Genomic DNA, 21192 nt, shown 5'->3' with positions numbered 1-21192 from the left:
TAATAAAAAATATATAAAATAATGTGTTTACCTGGTGGTGGGTTAGCAATAATTACCTTATTGCTTAAACCTTTAACATTAGCAGTAATATCTTTTGGTTTCTCAGGAGCTGACACGTATCTACGAAACTAAAAAGGAATCTTCTTATAGCTACTACAAGAACATATAACAAATTTAAAAATATAATCAATCGTAATAATATGATAGCATAAATATATCATATTTATACAGAGAATTATATGTAAAATTAAAATATAACTTCAAAAACATGATACCTGATTGGTGACCGAAGGTGATTTCGTTAGAACTCTAATTTTACTCATTATTAGAAAGTAACAAATTACTTTAATTATCTACAGCTTTAACGACTGTAATTTAATGTATAGCTTTTAGCTTTTAGGGGAATAAAAGTAAAATATTGAAGCACAAGTCACGTTTGGCAATTGGTATTCCGTAATCCGTATAGAACGTAGATTATCTCTTATCACTATTTATTACTGTTGTATGTTAGCAGGCTGCCCTTGGGAGTCCTCGTAATGACCCATTACAAAACAGCTGTACACAGCTAGAAGTCTCAGCCATCGAGATAAAGAATACATAAGAAAGTATTCTTTATCTCGGTGGTCTCAGCAGTCAGCACATTATACTTTTTTGTCATTTAAAAATAAAATGATTGAAATCATTTTCGCTGAATGATGATCTCCGATAAATTAAATCTCTAGCAAAAAACTCCACAGAAATAACGATCTCCTGAAAATTACGAACCTCTTAAAATAATATCTCTAGTCTACATTATTACTAAAATAATATATTACAGTATTTTAATTTATTAATTATTTAAGGAGATACGCCTAAAATATACTGTATTAAATTGAAAATATCGTGATAGTAGCAAGTTCCGAAATGTATAAATCATAATATTGTCAGTATTAAAATGAATTTATTGTTATAAGAGTTACACTACACTTTCGGTTAAAATAAATATAATTATTGAATTGAAATATGTATGTATCTGTGTGTCATTATTAAGTTTTTATGAGTTTACTAACATTTAAAAAAGTACTTTCAATTTTACTTAAAATATAAAAATGCCACCGAAAAACACCAACATACTTCAAATTTGGATCTAGGTTTTTGCTTGATTTTTTAGATAGATAATATTGTTAAAGTCAAGTATAAAGTGATCAAGTGCATATTAGGTATATTTTATTATTATGTCATAGAGTATAGACAGAGATAGTGCAATATATAAATAAAGGAGCCAATGCAGCTACAATGCCACACTTCATACCTCTATGTACACATAGTGATTAACGGTATCTGTAATATTACAAGGCGTAAACCGCTAATGTTTATTATATTTTTAATTCTATACAGAGCCATGTTTTCCATTAAGCGAGATACTAGATGGTAGTATACGTGCCTATGACCACCAAGTTAAAGAGGCCTCGCTCCAATAACACATTCTTTATATCAAATAAGAGGTATAAGCTATTACATTTTTTTTTTGTGAAATTTTAAAATTAAACAAATTAGGGCAGAAATTTGAAATGTGGTAAATACTTTTGCGGGTCAGCAATGTTGTTAACATTATTTTTGTGGCAGCTACCCTTTTTAAAAAAAATCCGGTATAATCAAATTGTTTTTAGTAGTAATAATAAAATATAGTAAATGGAGAAAACTATTTTGGGAAGGTGTTTATTTAATTTATGGGAAGAGGCCACACAAAAATATTTTGCCTTATGGTTCAAAAAGTCCAAATTAGGCTCTGAATCTATAACCACTTATTAGTTATTACTTTATATACTTTATACCTAATTAGGAATTATTAATTTTTACCACTTTAAGTTAACAATTAATAGACAAATTTTAATTATAGTTTATAAATATCAAAACAAAATGAATAGAGTCTGCAGTAAAGATTTACAATAATTTATTATGTTACGTAGTAAAGTATTATCAAGTCTTTTCGGTATCCACAATACAATATAATTTAGCTTTGTTGCAAAGCTAAGTAGTTATTGGTTTAACAATGATTAATTTTTTTCTATTCTAATTCTTTTATATTATAAGGTTTATTATTCTATAGATTTTCCTTCAATTGTTATACAGTGTCAAGGATTATGCGCAATAAATCGCCAAAACGAGTTTTCTGTTCTTAATATACTGCTGCATCCACGTAGGAATAATGAATTATTCATATGTTATTAAATGGACAATTTTTATACATAAAGACGTACATACTTGAATTTGAATTTTTTCACTGATGTACAGACTCTTACTAGTAATTTATGCGTTTTGTAACACACTATGACGCACACTGTATTATGTATGCGTGATACTATGTTAAAAATGGGTAAATGATTAGTTAAACAGCGTGGGATGTAGGTATTTGTGTCTAACTAATCTGCATATTATATGTCATAAGGCGCATTCAACGTAAATGCAAAAATGAGCTTGACATTAAAAAACGTACATAATATATATTATTATAAAAACAATTTTCTGAAACGTTGGAAAAACAATCAAGCTACTCAAGTGGGAGTATCTGCAAGTTGTGTAAATAGCGTGAAACTAAGTTATTTTATAAGTTAAATAAATATTACACGTGAAATGTATGTAAAATGCAGTTATCTAGGTTAAAATCAGTGTAGAATTGAGAGGGACTGAGTACCCCAAGTCCCAACTATTTTTTCAGAAATCGTAGCTTACCTCTAGTAATTTTTATAAACGCTCTTTTTTAAGTAAAAACGTCCCCCTACTTTTATTTTTCTAATTCGACCACTGGTTAAAGTTATACAGATTTTTAAAATTCAGGTATATTTAAATATGTATTACATCCTTTGGAATACTATGATAGAAAAATATGTAGTAATCACTTGACAATTTTTTTATGAACTACTCTAGACCAATATTCTTATAAATCGAGTGATACAACAGAATTTCACAACCTACAGCCTACTTGTTATTTAGATTCAAATACCTGAGAGGTTTTACCTCTGCTCTATCGAAGTCTAAAAAAGTAGTTTTTATTTGTATGTTTCTTGCAGTTATTCTTTATAGGTATGTTTCCATCGAATTACAATAAAATAAACCCAGTTATAACCCTGCCCTAAAGGCTAAAGCAGAGGTGTAGTGTGTACATTTGTAAATTAACCATGGGGTTATAAATATCTAACAATGCTTAGCAAACCTATGTGGTTACATCTTTTGACATAAATGCTAGTGACTATTCAACCAATTACCGGCGGTGACCGTGTAATTACATTGATTTTTCACGGCTTAATTTAATTTATCCGAATGCAACCAGTCGTATATCCTGGCCAACCACAAAAATCGATTTATTTTTAAATAAATATATTTATAGACTTTTAGGTTCTAATTTTTATTATTTGTAGCTGTGGCGAATTATGAAAATTGCTTGTGCGAATATGAAATACATTTTCATTGTCTTACCGTATTATTGTACCGTTAATGATTGTATATATGTATATAATTTATGCAAATTGTAATAATTGTTTTGTCTTTTAATTTCGTTGATAAATATTGATAATAGTAATTATTTTTATTACTATTATTATTGTATATAAGTATTTTTATGATCACAAATTATCTGTAGATTCGTTTAAACAAAACAACGATGCATAGGTTAGAGTTTAAATAAATAAAAATAATAATAGTACATGAGAAAATATTATACGTGATAAACAGCGTGAATCGTTATAATTACTATGCATTTCTTTATGTAATTCATAATTGGAATTCCTCAAACACATTTCTAAGAGTTTCTCTTTTGACTCTTCTGTATCTACTTAATTTTATTATTTTTAACAATTACTTCACTGACAGTTGGCAATAATTACAGTTATATATTGTTTTATTATAATGTTTTAATCAAACGTGAAATAACTATTATGTCTAGATATTATAGCTAATGAATAAAGAAAAAATATATATTATAGGTTTTTCACCACCAATAACTTTCAAACCTAATTTAACAGTCATGTAGGAACATATGGTGGTAGATTGGCATGTATGGTAGCTGCTAACTGGTAAGACTTAACAATACCTAATGTAACTGCTTGTGAGTAGGTACTGATATTATAAGTTATAGCGTGTACGCAAAACACCTGCATTGCAGTTTCTACCCGGTTGAACGGGTATTGGTGGATGTTTCCACTTGGCACGATGAAATGCGTGTAACTATATAGTAAGGAAAAGCGTGAACCTGTTGTAGGTGTTTGTGCGATACGTTTGTGGTTTACGATTTTTATATGTATATCGTACCGTACGTGTTAAACTACACGACATGTATTAGCGATGAATATATTTATGTATATAAATGTACATACATTTATTATTATATCGCTATGGCGCAGAACGTGAAAAAATGAGAAAATATAAATTACTATTATAGGTGGTACCTATATTATACACATTGCACTTGACAGACGATTGTGTTTGGCTCATTGACTCTAGTTTAAAAAAATTTAGCACCGATGGGAAACTGAGGAGTTATTTTTGGTATTATTTTTTATTATTATAAAAAAGAAAAAAACAACATTTCTTCGCTTGTAGGCTGTAGCATTATGTATTTGAACAGTAAACTTTGGTTCAAACGGAATAGTAACATTACAATAACAATATAATAATAATAATAATGGCACGAGGGTACCGTGAGCGAACAAACGAGCTCCATAAAAACGAATATGTTTTTTTCCTTCTTATAATATTTTTCTCATAACGCGTTATGTGTCATATATCATACGTATCATTTAAATATACTGAGAGCCGCGACGGGTATACACAGCATCGGGAGTCAGGACCGGGTGTTAAAGTCTTTGTGTTCGGCCAGAATGGAATGCCCCATTGTACGGGACGTGATTTTACCCAGTGGTGCCCAAAGCCGGCGACCGCCTCCGCGGTGTTGCGGCAGCGGGCGAAAGGATTGGGTTCGACCACGAGTATAAGAATGAATCTGTTTAAAAAAACACACACTTGCCTTAGACTCATCTCATTAGAATTATTGTTTAATGGCCACTTTTCGTTTTCGAAATTCAAACCAGCAATTTTATTTCCCGCAGTGACTACTAGGTTTTTACACTCTATTATCGATACTGTTATTATTTTATATGTATTATACACCCGGTCGTTAATACCGGAGACGCGGATAGTCGGTAGTAGAAAATTACAGACCTACGACCAATTACACGGCTAAACGCTTAGGCCGCGCGTTCCTCTTATTATGTCCTTTAAATTTTCCACAATGATCGTCAAACCAACGTTTCCACCCCAAAACCTTCTTTTTCCTCCGGCCTCCGGATATCACAAACTACAAAAATCGCCAACATACCAAAGAACGAATTAATATTTTTTTACGATTCTTACGTTAGTACCATAACGACCGTGGAGTCGAGGCAAAACAATTTAATATGCTATTTTTTTTTCGTAAAATCGATTTACTCTTTAAAAATATATTTTCTCATAGGAAATGCACAAGAGTGTGACAACCTGAGTGCTTGCCTCCCGAAAATCACGCACTATCATGTTATAACGTTGTCATAATAATAACAAGCACCAAACGTATAATAATAATAATAATATAAATAGCGTGTCTTTTTAGCCGTGTTGTGCGTACACAATATATACATTTTTTTAACCAAGTTTGAGTACCAATATTGTGTTTTGGACGCGGTACAAAACCAGTTCACACCTTTATTGTGCAGCGCAAGAATAAACGCGCCTACTGGATCTGGACAACCTTCACAGAGAATTATTTATTAACGCGTATATTACTATATTTTATTATTATTATTATATATTTCTCTCCCCTTTTCCAATTACATTTTTTTTTGTACAATTTACCAATCCCACACACACTCGCGGTATTATTTATCTCCGTGACACTTCATTATAATTATTGTTGAATCTCCGCGATGCTCAGAAAAACCGTCTACCTACACAACAATCGTGCCCGGTACGATAATCCTTTCTGTTGGGTAAAACCGAATATTATAACCGGAATATCGACCGTTATTTGTCCTGAATAGAAAAATTACATTATAATAAAATATGTAATGTGTGCTTGAAACCATATTTCCTAAAAAAATACATAGTTATTGATATATAATATTCTTCACCAGCAACATCATACTAATTTTATCCAGTTTTTTTAAGTCCTGTAAATGGTATCAAAAAAATATATTTTGCTGTTATTATTGTAATGGCAGAAATTAGAGATTGGTAAATATCTTCGCTATTAAAGTAGTCGCCATCGTTAATCAGTTAATCTACATCGTTGACTTTTTTAAATTCAAGTACTAGATTTCCTTTATAAACAATATAATTATATTTTGTTATTCCAGTTGTTTCCTTTTATCTCAAAAGGAGTTTTATCCGTGAACATAAATATTAAGTACTACTATGAATCGATTAAAATTAATTATGGTGTTAAGGTTATTATATTTTGGTATCGAGGGCCAGATTAACCAATAGATCTATAGGCTCATAGTAGGATCGGCCTAGTACCCAAGGGGCCTCGGTTTCTAAATCTCTAAAAGGGCCCCTAAAATAAATGTGATTTGTATGTTTTATATATTTCACGAAAATATACAGCTGTTTTCTCCTATTAAATGTGTTATCTTAGGGCGCCAAGACTTCCGGGGCCCCTAACAAGTTGGGGGCTCTGGCCGCATTTCCGGCCTCGCGGCACTGGCTCAGCACCTAGGGCCTAGGCCTGATTCAATATACGTGTGTAATGAGCCTAAGCTCTGCTCACTACACATGTATATTTAATTTATTTTACATTGCAAACATTTTAATTTATAGCCTAGGCTTTAAAAGAAAAATACAGGACCAGAGGTGGACTGGCAGATCGGGAAACCGGGAAATTTCCCGATGTGCCGGCCATATAGTGCAAAGTATGGGCCAGAGTTGGTAGCTGGGGGCGAGCCTGGACCACTAGGAGCAAAAATGTTGTTGGTCGAGGGTCGGTTTGATTATGTTACGTGAAGTAGTATTTTGTATTACTAGAAATTTTGTAATATGTAATAACATCTGTCATCGATAAATAACATAATACATACGAGATAGATTCTATGTAATTTTCATTCGAAGATATGCATATTTTTAATACGACTCATTTTAATTACAATAGATTACCACAAGTTTTGAGCTCGATTTAAAAAAAAAAAATTCTCAACGACTTATACAAGGGATTTACACAGCTCATCTGCGTGTGATAAAGATATTGCCTAAAATATTATAATATAACTCCTTAATAGATGCTGAGTCAAGGCTCTTTAAAATAAAGCATACTGCTTTTAAAATTGTTGGAAAATATTTCCAGATTGAAATACTTACCTAAAAAACTAAAAAAAATTTAATAATACTAATATATAAAGCACATCGAAGAAATAAAAAATGTGTACATCTACTAGGGCTTTTTATGAAATAATGCAGTGCAATGGGCCGGTCTTATGGAGGCAGTCGACCCCTGCACACGACCAATGACTAGCCACATAGATTAGGCTCTTGGTACGTTATCTGACCAAAATAAAAATAATATAAACATAAGTCATAATATATAATACAAATTACAATAAATTTATTATATATTATAAAACATTTAGAGGCAATGGTACCTTTTTTAAAAATGTTTTAAATTACAAGTCCATAAAAACATAAGGGGGGCACCTTACAGTATTACTTCCCCTTTGTTCCCGGCACCGTTTATTGACGACAAGACTAGAATACAATATTATACAATTTAAATACAAAAATAAGAGCGGACTCTATTTCACTAATCGTTGGTCTTCGTCCCACATTAAACTGCTAAATACTATACTATTTGCCTATCTGCTCGGTTCCGCATTGGCCATCGAGCATCACATTGGTTTTTTATTTTTTTCCAGCCCCACCTCGCATAGGCCGCCGGGCTACCACTGTTCTCCTCTGCGGACTCTAGGCAATGGTACCTATAATATACTACATTATATTAGTGTAGTAGGTACCTAATTATTATTATAGACATGTTTTTATAAAAACGAATAATAAATGTGTTGTTCAGGCTGATATGACCTCGTCAAATTTTAATAGCTCTTAAAAAACATAGAAAAAAATAGTATTATTAAATTTTAAAACGAATAATTATAATAGCAAAATTTAAAATTGTATAAAAACTGAACTGAATGCTGTTCTCCTTAAGAAGTGGCGTGCTTAACTCTTTTGAATAGGAGGGAAAGTTCCTTTGTCTTACTATTAGAGATTAATTGGTTACACCTGTCACCTAATTACAAGCATTGCAATTTGTAAAATCTGTGCTTATGTCACAAGTAATATCTACCTACAATGTAGTTGTTTCACCCAAATGTTTTAGTTGTTGGTTTTTTATCTGATTGTGATAACTGTAAAATAGTTTATAGTAATAACTAATATTTATTAAATTTATAAATAAAATAGTTGTTGTAATAGAGTCTGTGGGTTGGGATTAGAGTTAAGGCGTAATTGTTCGATTCATAACGAAGCTTATGGTAAAATATATAATTTAATTCCATTCGCAAGCCAGTTTTTATTTACATTTTTTTATGTAAATTACATGTGCGTGGAAACAACATTTGTGGTCAATTTAAATAAAGAAATAACTAGGTAGTATAATAAATACTCGATAACCGTCATACTGAAGAAAATTAAAAATAAAATCGTTATCTTGTTAACTAATAGTAATAATACAAAAAAACTAAACACATATATAGTTTAGTATTAAAAAATATTGCTCATTTTTGGGTTTAAAAATTTTTTTTTATCAAAAATGTATAGGTGATGGACAGCTGGAGAAACACATTTTATTTTAAGGCGTTTTATCATAAGTCATAAGTCAACTCATGACCATCGCTGTTGTAAAAATGACCGTGCAATTGTGAGAAAAGATATAAAACGTTAAACTTCTTATAAATGATTTATATGCAGCCAAACAAGGGAATGATGGTTGCTTACAGTTATTACTTATGACCTACATGAACAAAAAATTAGGAACACTCAAATAAAGTTATATCAAAAGGAGAACAAATTTTTGATTTGAGACCAGATTCGGGTCCAGATATATATAGGTGCAGAAAAATATATTCCCCACGTAGATATTTCAATAGTTATTTAAGCCAACTATAATATTCATAAAATTTGTAAAAAAAAATTGTATGCAACTACGCCAGGTAAATTATTAATTTATGAGCATACGGATGAATTAAAAACTATAACTGTGGTCTGTGGCGTAGTTTGTGTGTGTGTGAATTACAGCAAAGAATTATTAGAATAACAATCATAAAAATCTTTCATACATAATTCAATATACATAGAAGTATATACGGGACTCGGGAGAAAATAACGGTCAATAAATGTTAATTTTATTTTAAATAATGCAAAAATATAAAATAATTAAGTTAATATTCAGTTGGTTGGTTAATATTACAGTTATTTATGTTTGTTCTAAACTACAAAAAAAAAAAAAATAGTAATAAAAATGCTTATTTCAGTAATTGATTTTTATCATCAAATAATAATCACTGTTATCATCAACTTTTTGTACTTAACTGTTTAATTTTAAATGTTGATAATATGGTTTACAAATATACAAATAAATCTTCGTTATACCAGCACACAGCGCGCACCCACCCATTTTGAACACGAAGCGCAGCTGTTTCGAATAATACCCTTAATAGTTATTTATCGATGGCCACATTCAGTCTACAACAGACAGACAGATTATATGAAAAGTGAGAACTAATGGATTACTCGAGGTCCGTGGACCTACATATTGTGCTGTAAAAGCTCGAGTACACGATATATCAGGGCGCGGGATCGGTTTGGAAAATACTGACACTAAGTGTACATTTTTTGTAGCATGTTACTTAGAAAAATATGTGGCAATTATTTTTTAGAAGATTCTGTAAATAGGTATCTAGAAAAAAAGTTAATATTTTTTAAAATACTTAATAATATCGTTTTAAGAATTTGATGCATTATCAATGCCATTGACGAAATATATTTTGGAATAGATGTTTTAAACAAAACAGTGAACGTCATTTTGCCAAATCGCTAGTTAGTGCAGATAACTGTTAATATATAGTGTTAGGGTTATCTCAGAATGATGATGCGTGCTATTAATTCGTATACAGAGTATACTCGATTAACGAAAAAGTATGAACAGTCCGCCAACTTGAACAAGCGGCTCAAGATTAAGATTCAGGGTTAACAATTTGTTACGAGAAAATAATGTAAACTTAAAACTGTGTAGACAAATCTCTAGCGATTCGCGTTTGAACCCTAGTTAAACACACTTTAGTGTATTCGATAAGTTTAAATTGTTATGAATAAATTTATCGATTTTGCTCTTAAAATACACTCTGGTGCAGGGTAATTTTATACTCTATCTTGAATAGTTGAACAGTATTCGTCGTTCTTATCTCGGTGTTATACGTATTTTCTCTTTAGCTATGGACAAAATGTGCCGTAGAGTTATGCAGCTATGCGCTATTTTCTGTCTCTGCCATAGACAACTGTCGTACGGCTATTGCGACATAATGTTGCAGTATCCGTGAAACAAATTGCACATTATATTTAACGCGGTGTTTAACAAATTAGCCGATACACGTGTTCGACCATTCGGTTTTGGCTACCAATTGAGTAAGTATAATTACAATATGTAGACGGTTTTTTTGCGCCGGCAATAATACCGGACACGCATCTAAGGTCGTAAAACTGAACGGCCGTGTCGCGGAAATCTTCCCGAGGATAATAATTAATACATGCGTGTGAGTGCGGCATGCTCGTTTTGGTCTAAGGATCACGAGGATGAATTAATATTGAGACTTAAAACGTCTCGGACGACGCGTTCGATGGAATAATACATTTTAAACAGACCGTGGGTTTCGTGATAAAACCCGAAACCTCGGAGGACGTTAAAAAGTATAATATAATATGTTTTTATATTATATATTGAAGTCAGATTATTTGACGAGTTTTATTATTATTTTTTTTTTTGACATATAGTGTTGCTGCTTTGGTGTAATGTCACGGTGTTCTCAATACACCACGTATCGGGCGGCGGCCATTCACCATTGTTATTTAGGCGTTTTCCCGATATTATGTACGTTTTTTTTTTCTTCCCCCTGCGGTACAACACAATGCGTGCACGCCGACACCAACAATATGCGCGTACAACACAATAAAAATAAGAAGAAGACGAAGAAGAGAAAAAAAAAATAGTAGACAATATGAAATGCCGGCCGGGACGTCGGTCTCGGGGCTTGCGGACTGGAATCCCACGAGCCGACATCAAGTCTGGCCGATGCACAGCCGTCGTTCTCCCACCACCGGCCGCGGTGCCCGTTAGAATATTATTATATACACGTATATATTGTAATGCGGGACGACCGGTCACGCCGTCGATTGGCCCGACCGACGATCACATTCCCTACTGCCGCCTCGCTGCCTCACGGTCGACCGTACGTCCGTATCTTGTTCTCTGCCGTCGACTACCTCCGTAGGTACTCAGTTTGCTGTACACAACAACGATAGTGTGTGTGATGTTGTTATTGCGTTTTGTTGTTTACACCGCCGCCGCCGCCGCCGTTTGATAGCACTGTTTATACGCGCATCTCTATTTGTTTATAATATTTTATCATAATTATTATCGAAATATTATCGTAGTTCGAAATTAATTTGAGTGCAGTTGTTTGTTGTTCTACCGTGTGCGCAACGTGCAGTTGTGTCGTTTGCGCGCGTCGTCGTTGAATCGATACACCGTTGATGCTGCTCATCTTGGTGTTGTTGATCGTCGTTCCAGAGCTGTGACTGCTCCTGCAGCTATAAATGGTATAAATGCTACAAATGTTTCGCAATCGACGACCGCAGCCGGTCATTCTACAACTCCTCCCCGACGCATTTTTCCTTTTTACATAATAATAATAATAATAATAATGATGATATATTTTAATATCAAAACATATTTATTGTTACTGTTGTTATAGAGATATCTTTTATTCTGTACCTAATAGTGTATTAGCTTCATATGTACCATATTCATAATGATAAAGAGTTGTTAAAACGTTTGTTAGGTAAATTTGTTTTGAGTATTATGATGAACACTTTAGTTGAGGTAGAAGTACAGTTAAAATTACCGCATGTTTGTATAAATCAAATTGACAACAAGAACTTTTAATTTTAATAAAGTAAATTCAAAACGAATAAATTCAATTCCAGACTATTATTATTGTAGATCAAGTATTGTAAAAGTGTAAGTTGATGTATCTATTGTTATTGATTAATCAATAAATGTAAACTTGATATGATGGTGTGGTTTAGATCAAACTAGCTTGTGGAAAATTATTAAGTTTTAAACTTAATACCGTATTATGGTTGAACTAACTCGGATTCTTTACATGTACATTGGTAATTCAAATTCTTCGATTAGTTTTTATGTCTGTAAGGTTAATATATATAGGTTAATATATATTATTATTCCTAGTTTTGTCTTATGATAATATTTCCTATTATGATATGTAGTGAGATTACACTGGCCTCTTAAGGGCTACTAAAAGTTGTTTGTATTTTTGTTTACAGTCATAATATGAAAATATGGTAACATAGTCAAACTCAGGTACTTCTCTCGACCTTCTATAATGTTTGTCGTCAACGGAATTCCTCGCTTGTGGATTACATGGGTCACCTTAACAGGTAATTATCTCAATATAAATATATATATTCAGAATTCTATGATTTAAAATTTTAATCTCATGTGTAAGATACATTTCAAAAATGTTTTGACAAATTCTTATCAAAATCAAAGAATACTACTATCGTGAAATTATATTAGAACTAGTTAATAAATGTTCTATAACCTAACCTTTACATTAATTTAAAATTAAATTTATTTTTTATGATAGTGACAGTTAACTATTAACCTCCGCCCTTGACAAAACTGCTTGAGTTAACTTAATTAACTATTTATCTTTGTCAAGTTAAAAAAAATTCATATTTTTAGTTGTACAATGTTTCGACATTGGCAATGTGTAAACTATAATCTTAAAAAACAAATTTGTAACTTTTATATGTCATTTTAATGTTTGAATCTCAACTGATATTTCAAATGTTTTAAATTACTTAATATAAAAATGATTTATCGCTCAACTAGCTAATGTTGATGATTCAGTATTTTTAGTTTTTCAATAGTAGTTTTGTTATTATTTATAATATTTTATTTTAAATAATTAAAATTAAAAATTAAATGTTAATATAAAATTATAATTTTAGTGAGCATCTGTTGGGCTGGTTATTGCCCACAAGAAAAGTGTTCTTTCTCTAACCAGCCTGCTGACAATCCATGTATGGATTTAGAAGAATCCATCAAATGCATGAAAGAATTATCGAAAAAATGTCGGGGAGACATTGGCTATCACTCTGCTGTTACAGTATTAAATGCGGAGTTCAAAAGAAAATGTAGCGGCACTGACGAGGCATCCAGAAACAATAATTCTACTGACCACGTACAATCAATGGTTCCAAGTATATACAACCGACCTGCTTGCCCCGTGTTGTTTAATGATCATCAGGAACATAGATTTTGCGGCCTATTCGGTGATCCACATTTAAGGACATTTGATAACAAATATCAAACGTGTCGCATTCATGGTGCTTGGCAAATGATCGACAACCCATTCATTAGTGTCATGGTAACTAATGATGCTGTTTCAAATAGTACAACAGCAACTGCTCCTACTAAAGTAATTATTTATTTTTAAAATATAAATCACAGATGTATACTATTGGTTTTTTTATGGGGTTTTGGAGATTTTTATGCTCGAGCCTAACAAATTGGTTCCAAACAAGAAAAAAACCAAAATACTCAATTTGAAGAGAATTTTATTTGTGTTTAAGTATTTATTTTAAATATTCCAGAGAGAAGTTTTTGTTTATTGAAAACTCATTTATTTTTGTTTTAGAGTACATTTTCTCGTAATAATAATAATAATAATTGTATGCTTATTGCATATGCAGTTTGTATTTTAGAAAATTAAATAAAAACATTTCCTTCTTAGAGAAAAAAATAAAAAGTAAAACATTATATGGAGTATTCTTGTTAATTTAAAACATTCCGTGGATAACTTTTTGCTTAAAAGCAGGATCAAGGAAAAAAAAAACTTCTTGCCAATGTATTTCAAATAAATACTCAGATTCAGACACAAATCTTAGAAAAAAAAGTATTTTTTATTTTGCTCATTTGGAACCAATTTACAGGGCCGTCAGGACTTCAGCATGAAGTCTAATATTGAAATATTTCCTAAGGAAATTGAGATAATTTGTAAAATATTTCCCTTTATAAATATAACTCATTAAGTAATAGATTAAAATTGTTTTTTTTTTTAATTAACAGATTTTTTGAACTATTAACATTTAAATTTGTAGGTTTTATATGTGCTTTTAAAGTGACACAAGTCAAAAAGTAAATAAAAAGTAAAACATTTTATTTTATTAGTAGTTTTTACTTGTGTCACTTTGGAAACATATTTGCGAAATAGTGCCAAAGTATTTTGTTGCACTTCTCCCCTCCTGCCAACACTTTTAATTACTCTGAAAGTATTTACTCAAAACATGATTTGTGTAGTCATATTTATAATCTTTAGAATGACGTAATATATAACTAACATTTAGTATATTATAACAATTTTTTTTTCTTTTCCAGCTGACACTCATGTTGAAAGCTCATAAACCAGAATGTACTCCACAAAAAATATACGAAGCTCAAGGCGATTCTCAATTACCCATGACGTTTGAAGACGGTACCACAACTTTTGGACCGTCGTCTTCACCTACAGTTTCATTATCTTGGCGCCCCAACGAATTTAACAGTGAAACTGTAATCGTACGGTTATCATACATCTCTACTATAGTCACTGTAACCAGAGTCGGAAAGTATTTATCTGTCTCAGCTAAACTTCCCGTTCAGCTGGCACAAACTTTTAATCAAGAAAAAAACGAACTCTGCTCATCTGGTTGTCAACCTTCTGAACAATTGAATGTCGAGCACGCCGTAATAAGTGACTTAGAACAAGCATTGAATTTATGCCACAGCAGTGTAGGTCCAACTGGCCACCGGTTGACCGATCAGTATTTAGATTGGTGTGTATTTGATATGATGACATCACATGACGAACAGTTTATCAACGCTTCTCATGCTGCCTATTCGGATGTATTATTTTTTGAACCGCGATCATTGTCAAATAGAACATTAAGTGTTTTTGAATCTGGTCCCAAATCGACAGCGGGTGCAAGTTGCATACGCAGAATAGAAATATTTGTTCTCGTTTTGATAGCGTCATACAACTTCCTTTGAGTGTTCCTAATTTTTTAGTTTATATAGACAATAATTGTAAGCATCCTTTCCAATTTTTAAATATTTGAAAAAAAAAATAAATGTATTAATAACTCGGCTTTTATCTCCTAACAAAAAAAAAAATTATTATATAGTTTTATATCCGGAGATAAATTTTGAACGCCTGGCCAGAAAAAAAGCTTATTTATAGTTAATTTTAACATTGGTATTAACATTTGTTGTTTTGTTGTTATGTTTCGTTTTAATCAATTTTTTTATTTATAATTATGACTTGTTTGGCTGCGTAAAAATCATGTTGACAGTAAATATTATAAAAACATTTTAGAAATATTATTGTTTTCTAAACATTTTATTTTTATATATCTGATTGGTAATTTTAAAAATCTTTAATTAGACATTGGCCAGGAGTTGCTATAATTGTACAACTTACATATTCCGTTTGTATTTTAAATGTTATTCTTAAATATTTTTAAAACTTAATTCTGTATCATTTCCAATAAGATAAACCTTATAGTTAGATATTAAACAATTAGTGTTATGACCTAAACTTAAAAAAAAAATGCTGTAAATTATGACAACTTAAAAAATATTTGTATTATTATTATTATAGTGCTTTATTTGTTTTCTATAGCTATTATGTAAATACTCAAAACGTTACCATCAAATTGTATAAGTCTATGTATTTTATCATAAATAGTTTTTTTTTGACACGTTATGTCTTTGATCCTAGTCTGAATTTTGTGATTTATATATTATTATTTAAATTTAAGAAAAACTTGTGTATATGTTACTTTATAATAGATGTAATATAATATACAAAATACATATTTGTACATGAGCACAGTTAACATTAAATGTGCGAGTTATACCGTTTGAATCTAAATATTGTGTCAATTTTTTTTTTTTATATGAATTTTGGTAAGTATAACCAAAAATCTTGTACCCAGTTGAAAAATTGTTTAAAAAAGCAGTTCGTATATAATATGATAATTAAATATTAATACTATTTATTATGATGTATTATATTTAACAGTATTATTTTTTATGAATAATATTATAATAGCTGAAATTTAAATGTGTACTTTGAGATAGTACTGTTAGGTGATAATTTATATTTTGATAATCTTATTAGTATTTATGTATATTTTGTAAATTACAGTAATAAACAACAAAAAACTACTTAACAAAATTGACTGAATTTATTTTTTACGAATGCAGAAGTAATAATGTTGTGTTAAAATATTGAGGTGTACCTAGACAAATTATTAACCTTTCTCTAATGAACTCTTTTAGTTTTAAGGAAACTAAATGTTCTAAGAATTATGTTTTAACATTTAAAAGAAAAAATAAAAACGTTAGTAAACATTTTAGCAGAGAGGATATATAAATATATTATTTTTTGATATTTTACTGTATATCAGTTAGTTAGTACTATATTTATTAAGTTAAAAAAAATTCTATCGTATGTCGATACATACCCACAAAAAAAAAATTAAGTTAAAATATTGGGTAAAAAGAGCTTTGGATTCTAGAAATTATTTTTTTACCAGGATATTTTTATGATGAAAATAATATGCACATTTCAATTGATATATTTTGATTTCAGGTGTTAATCAAGTTTGACCTCTAAATACCATATAAACTACACTCGTGTTAAGTTTGTTGTATTTTGACTATTGTAAGGAACTTCCAGCTAATAATAATACATATTTGAAATATACTCTTTTTAACATAAAAAAAATATTGTAATTAACATTGTAATTTTTTCTGTCGTTTTATTTCACTGTCAAATAAGTCAGTTGTAATTAACAATTGCATTTTGTGTGCATTTTAAATAGGTAGGTACGCTGTATACGATGTTGAAACAATTGAGTCAACCTTCGCCTATACGTGCAAATTATGTTATAGTTTAAGATTTAAAAATTCGCTTTTTAACACGGAATCTTAGTATCCAAACAGAATTATAATACTATTGCATTTGTCGTTTAATATGTTAAATAAATTATAATTGGACACACTATTATAAGCTTTTTCCCAAGTTTTTATATTTTACTCGATTGCTTAAATAACTAAATTAAAATTAACTATACATTTTAATTTGTGTTTAATAATTTATTTTATTAACTACCCCTACAGACCAACCCTTATCGTTTTAAATGATTTCGTCGAAGCATTGTCGTTTACTTAAAACTTTAAAATAAACTTCGATGTAGGTTTAATATTTTAATAGTTTATTTTTAGCGGGACAGTCAAAGAAGAGAGTAAAAGATGTTGAAAAGTAGTAGAATTTATAATTTTCAAGGTTTTATATTGTAATCCTAATCGATCTACACACGGTCACTGACCATAGTCCACGTTAGATGTATAACAATTAAAATATAGGTTACCGGTTTAACAACCTCCTTTGCCCTCACGAGTCCTTATAAACTGTGGTTTCTTATATTTAATGAATATTAGCTATTACATATTATTATTACTCTACTAGAATGTACCCAATGGGACAGGCGATTTGCTGTAAATTATAATATATTATGTATAATATATAGTATAAAAGGGCGCCCGCAGGTGAAAATTGACAGGGGGGGGGTATACAGATATAACCCCCCCCCCGTAAATACTCCACTGGCACCTTGCACATGAGAGTATTAGACCCATATGCAAAATTCTAGGTAAACAGTATGATTTATTTTTATCGAATATATATGACACATGACGTAACTTACGCTGTGTATTATTTGCTTTAGTAATTATTTTAATGCTTTAGAAGTATGACTTGACGTCATGCATAATTTATACATTGAATTCGCTACATTGCTTTGTTGTGCAAATGTTTATAGATGTTCTACCACGTAGTAACTCCATTCTTACTATTCCAGAGCAGCTAAATAATAGAATAATTTAATGCACATTAAAAAAGTGAAAGTCCAATGAAAACATTAAAAAAGACGATTGCCGCGTTAACCAGACATTAGTAACATTTCTTTACCCAATATTTATAACGAAAAACATGAGTTTAGTACCTATAAAATGTAGTACATAGAAATAATGTTTGTTATTATCTCTTACAAAGAAACATGATAATTATCAGAACTACAGAATAAAAGCTTCCTACCCTCGGGGACCGAGTCAATGAAATTAGGGCCAAACCCTAACCTCTATTTGGAGCTTCTGAGCTGCGGTCGTTTTTATCTGGCTAGTTCAAAATTGAGTTGAGAGGCCTTTTAAAAATTTGAAGCCTATTAGGAACAATTACAGAATATCAGGTCTAAAATAAAAAACGGAGCAAAAATAATATGCTAATTTTTGTTGACTTGAACTAGAGAGGGCGTAGAATGACATTTTGCCTTTTGGGACTAACTAATCAATAATTAAAGTTTGTCAGCATCTTACTCCAATATTGGCTGAATGAGTTTTTGACTAAAAATACAATTATCATCTAGAAACAAACATAAAAATTAAGTACTGGGTAAGATTACTTATATTTTTTGTATTTTAATATATTTCGTGCTAATTTTATAGGTAGATAAAATACAAGTACTTTACATTCGATGTGCGAAACACTAATTGAAATGAATTTATGTACAACGACATTGCAGTTTTTCACATATTTTTTGTTAACGCAAATTTTTCATGACTAAAATCAAAATATGTCTTCGGGTTGTTACATTACTTTTCGGAGAGGGAGAGTTGAATCCTAACCCTTCCTCTGAAAACGGCCATGATGTATGATCAATTTAAAAATCAAATAAAAATGTCAAGCATAATGGTGTAAAATGTAAATTTGGAGAAAGGCTGTTGACTGATCAACGATATTCTGTTAACCGTAGGTGTGTAATCGTAACATTTGGTTATTTCCACTGACCTTGTTGTCTTCAGCAGACGTACATATTTGGCGTGATCAATAAATTATGGTTAATTATTGTTTTCTTATAAAATAAATATGATATTTATTCAATGTTTTTAATTTGAATGTACGGAAATAAACAATAATTATAGAGGACGAAGTCGTAACAAAATCGGTTTTGAATATTTGGAATTTAGATACGATTCGATTAGTTCAACTAATTCCTTGTTAGCCTATATAGTCATAAGGCATATTTTTTAAATAATATTTTTGATTTATACATTTTTTCATTCTTTTCCGGTCGCTTACATGTCACTTAAAAGTAGTTTGAACTGTATGAAATATTATTTATACGGAAAACTATTAGAATATTGCATGATAAATCGATTTACCGAAAGTGAATACAGGTCGTTATTTCGGCTGCCCCAACGAAAAGGGTCGTATCTCGTTTTTGGCAACTTTCCAGGATAAACCAAACAAACATTCAAATTTAAATTCTTATTCTGTTTTTAACATATCAGTTTGAAAATTTGGATACATGTTATAGCATGTATCCAAATTTCGTTGGGGTAGTCGATTTAGTAATCAAGTTATAAAATGTAGAAGGGTGGATAAACGCGACGAGTAATTTAATGTAATTTATAATTACACATCTGAAATTTCTCTGCCTACAATTTTTTATTATTAAAACGTGTCGAAATTATAATATTTTGAAATATAAATCCTGTATTTATTATAGTTATAGTGTGTTTGACCTTGCTGCATGCTCGCGAAACGGGAAACATAGTAGGTACTTGTAGGACTTGCTATCATGCATACATTACTGTAGTATCATTCATGCGCTATTCATTGGAAAATATTTCGTGTACCAAGTAAAAAAAATACAAACCGGAAAAGCCACAACTATTGGTTAGATAAAATATATTTATAATCAATAGTTTACTTATTGAAAAAAATTGTGTTTTAATTGAATCTTTAGTATTTAACTTTTTAAAGCTTAATTCCCCTTACTATTTTTTTACATATTGATAAAAATTGAATTAAGAACGTGCACTTTCCTGGGAAAGAAATTTCTCCAGATATTTCTTAACCAATGTAGCTTTAATCTTTTGATTATATAATTAAATAGAAACTATTTTAATGTATAAAACGTAAGAGTAAATTATTAAGTCGATAAATGGTTCTAAGAGTTTTTGTATTTAAATTAATAATTATATTAATAACAATAACAACAGATTAATTATTTGAATACTGACAATTGATGTCTAAATAAAATGAATAGTCAGTTATAAGTTTTTAAATTAGTTTTTACTTAATTTGGAAATTCTAGGTTAAAGTAATTTAAAATGTTTTTTTTTCTTGGGTGAAATGACTAAGTGGTAAACCTTAATGTCTTTGGCTACAGACTACAGTACAGTATTATTTATTGTAGAATTGTTTTTTTCTCGTTTCATTTCATCACTCATGTGTTTACTGATGTGTTAATTTATTTGAAAAAATGTAGGTATTAATACATTTTACTCTGTTACTTATGATTTATAGTTGTATTGATAGTTCATAAATCCTTGAAATAATAACCCAACTGTTTTGATTATTGTTTTCATAACATTAGGGTTTTTGTTTGTTACGAGAATTCATTGAGTGATGTTGTTACACAAATTATTTTAGACAAACATTAAGTCATAACAATCAGTGGACATATTTTCTACAATTATCTGATGTACATAGCAATACATTAGTAGTTAAATGGAGCTACATGATATTATACTGCGCTTACTGTCGAGATACGCTGATTATACAAATTATAATCAATTAAACTAACTACAAAGGTCAAAGTGTCAAGATTTTCAAATTGTTATGACTCTGTTAGTAATAAACACAATTTGTAACAGTTTTTTTTTAATAATATTATTTGACCTTTTTTACATTAGTACTCACTACTCAACTTTGGCATTAAATG

At 30.3% G+C, this 21192-nt stretch overlaps 1 protein-coding gene across 1 annotated transcript; it reads left to right on the top strand.

Annotated features, from left to right (window-relative positions):
- Window positions 1–11469: 11469 nt before the first annotated feature.
- Window positions 11470–16462, top strand: LOC126834270 (repulsive guidance molecule B-like). Its single transcript, XM_050566069.1, has 4 exons — window positions 11470–11871; window positions 12619–12732; window positions 13309–13778; window positions 14738–16462. Exons 2-4 carry the CDS (start codon window positions 12678–12680, stop codon window positions 15386–15388), a joined length of 1176 nt encoding a protein of 391 aa, XP_050422026.1. The 5' UTR covers window positions 11470–11871; window positions 12619–12677; the 3' UTR covers window positions 15389–16462.
- Window positions 16463–21192: the final 4730 nt, after the last annotated feature.

The sequence above is a fragment of the Adelges cooleyi genome, unplaced genomic scaffold (assembly GCF_023614345.1).
Source record: "Adelges cooleyi isolate 19-005CV unplaced genomic scaffold, UGA_ACOO_1.1 ACOO_flye_CR_arks_rails_tigmint_CR_PRNA_21, whole genome shotgun sequence".
NCBI lineage: Eukaryota > Metazoa > Arthropoda > Insecta > Hemiptera > Adelgidae > Adelges > Adelges cooleyi.
The sequence above is the reverse complement of the archived record's forward strand: the minus strand, read 5'-3'. Positions and strand labels throughout refer to the sequence as shown.

What these genes read in the sequence shown, in the direction of transcription:
- LOC126834270 (XM_050566069.1), top strand. Translation starts at nt 12,678, where the DNA reads ATGTTTGTCGTCAACGGAATTCCTCGCTTGTGGATTACATGGGTCACC. An exon ending in TACATGGGTCACCTTAACAG is followed by an intron (nt 12,733 to 13,308) that starts GTAATTATCTCA and finishes TTATAATTTTAG; the next exon opens with TGAGCATCTGTTGGGCTGGT. An exon ending in CAGCAACTGCTCCTACTAAA is followed by an intron (nt 13,779 to 14,737) that starts GTAATTATTTAT and finishes TTTCTTTTCCAG; the next exon opens with CTGACACTCATGTTGAAAGC.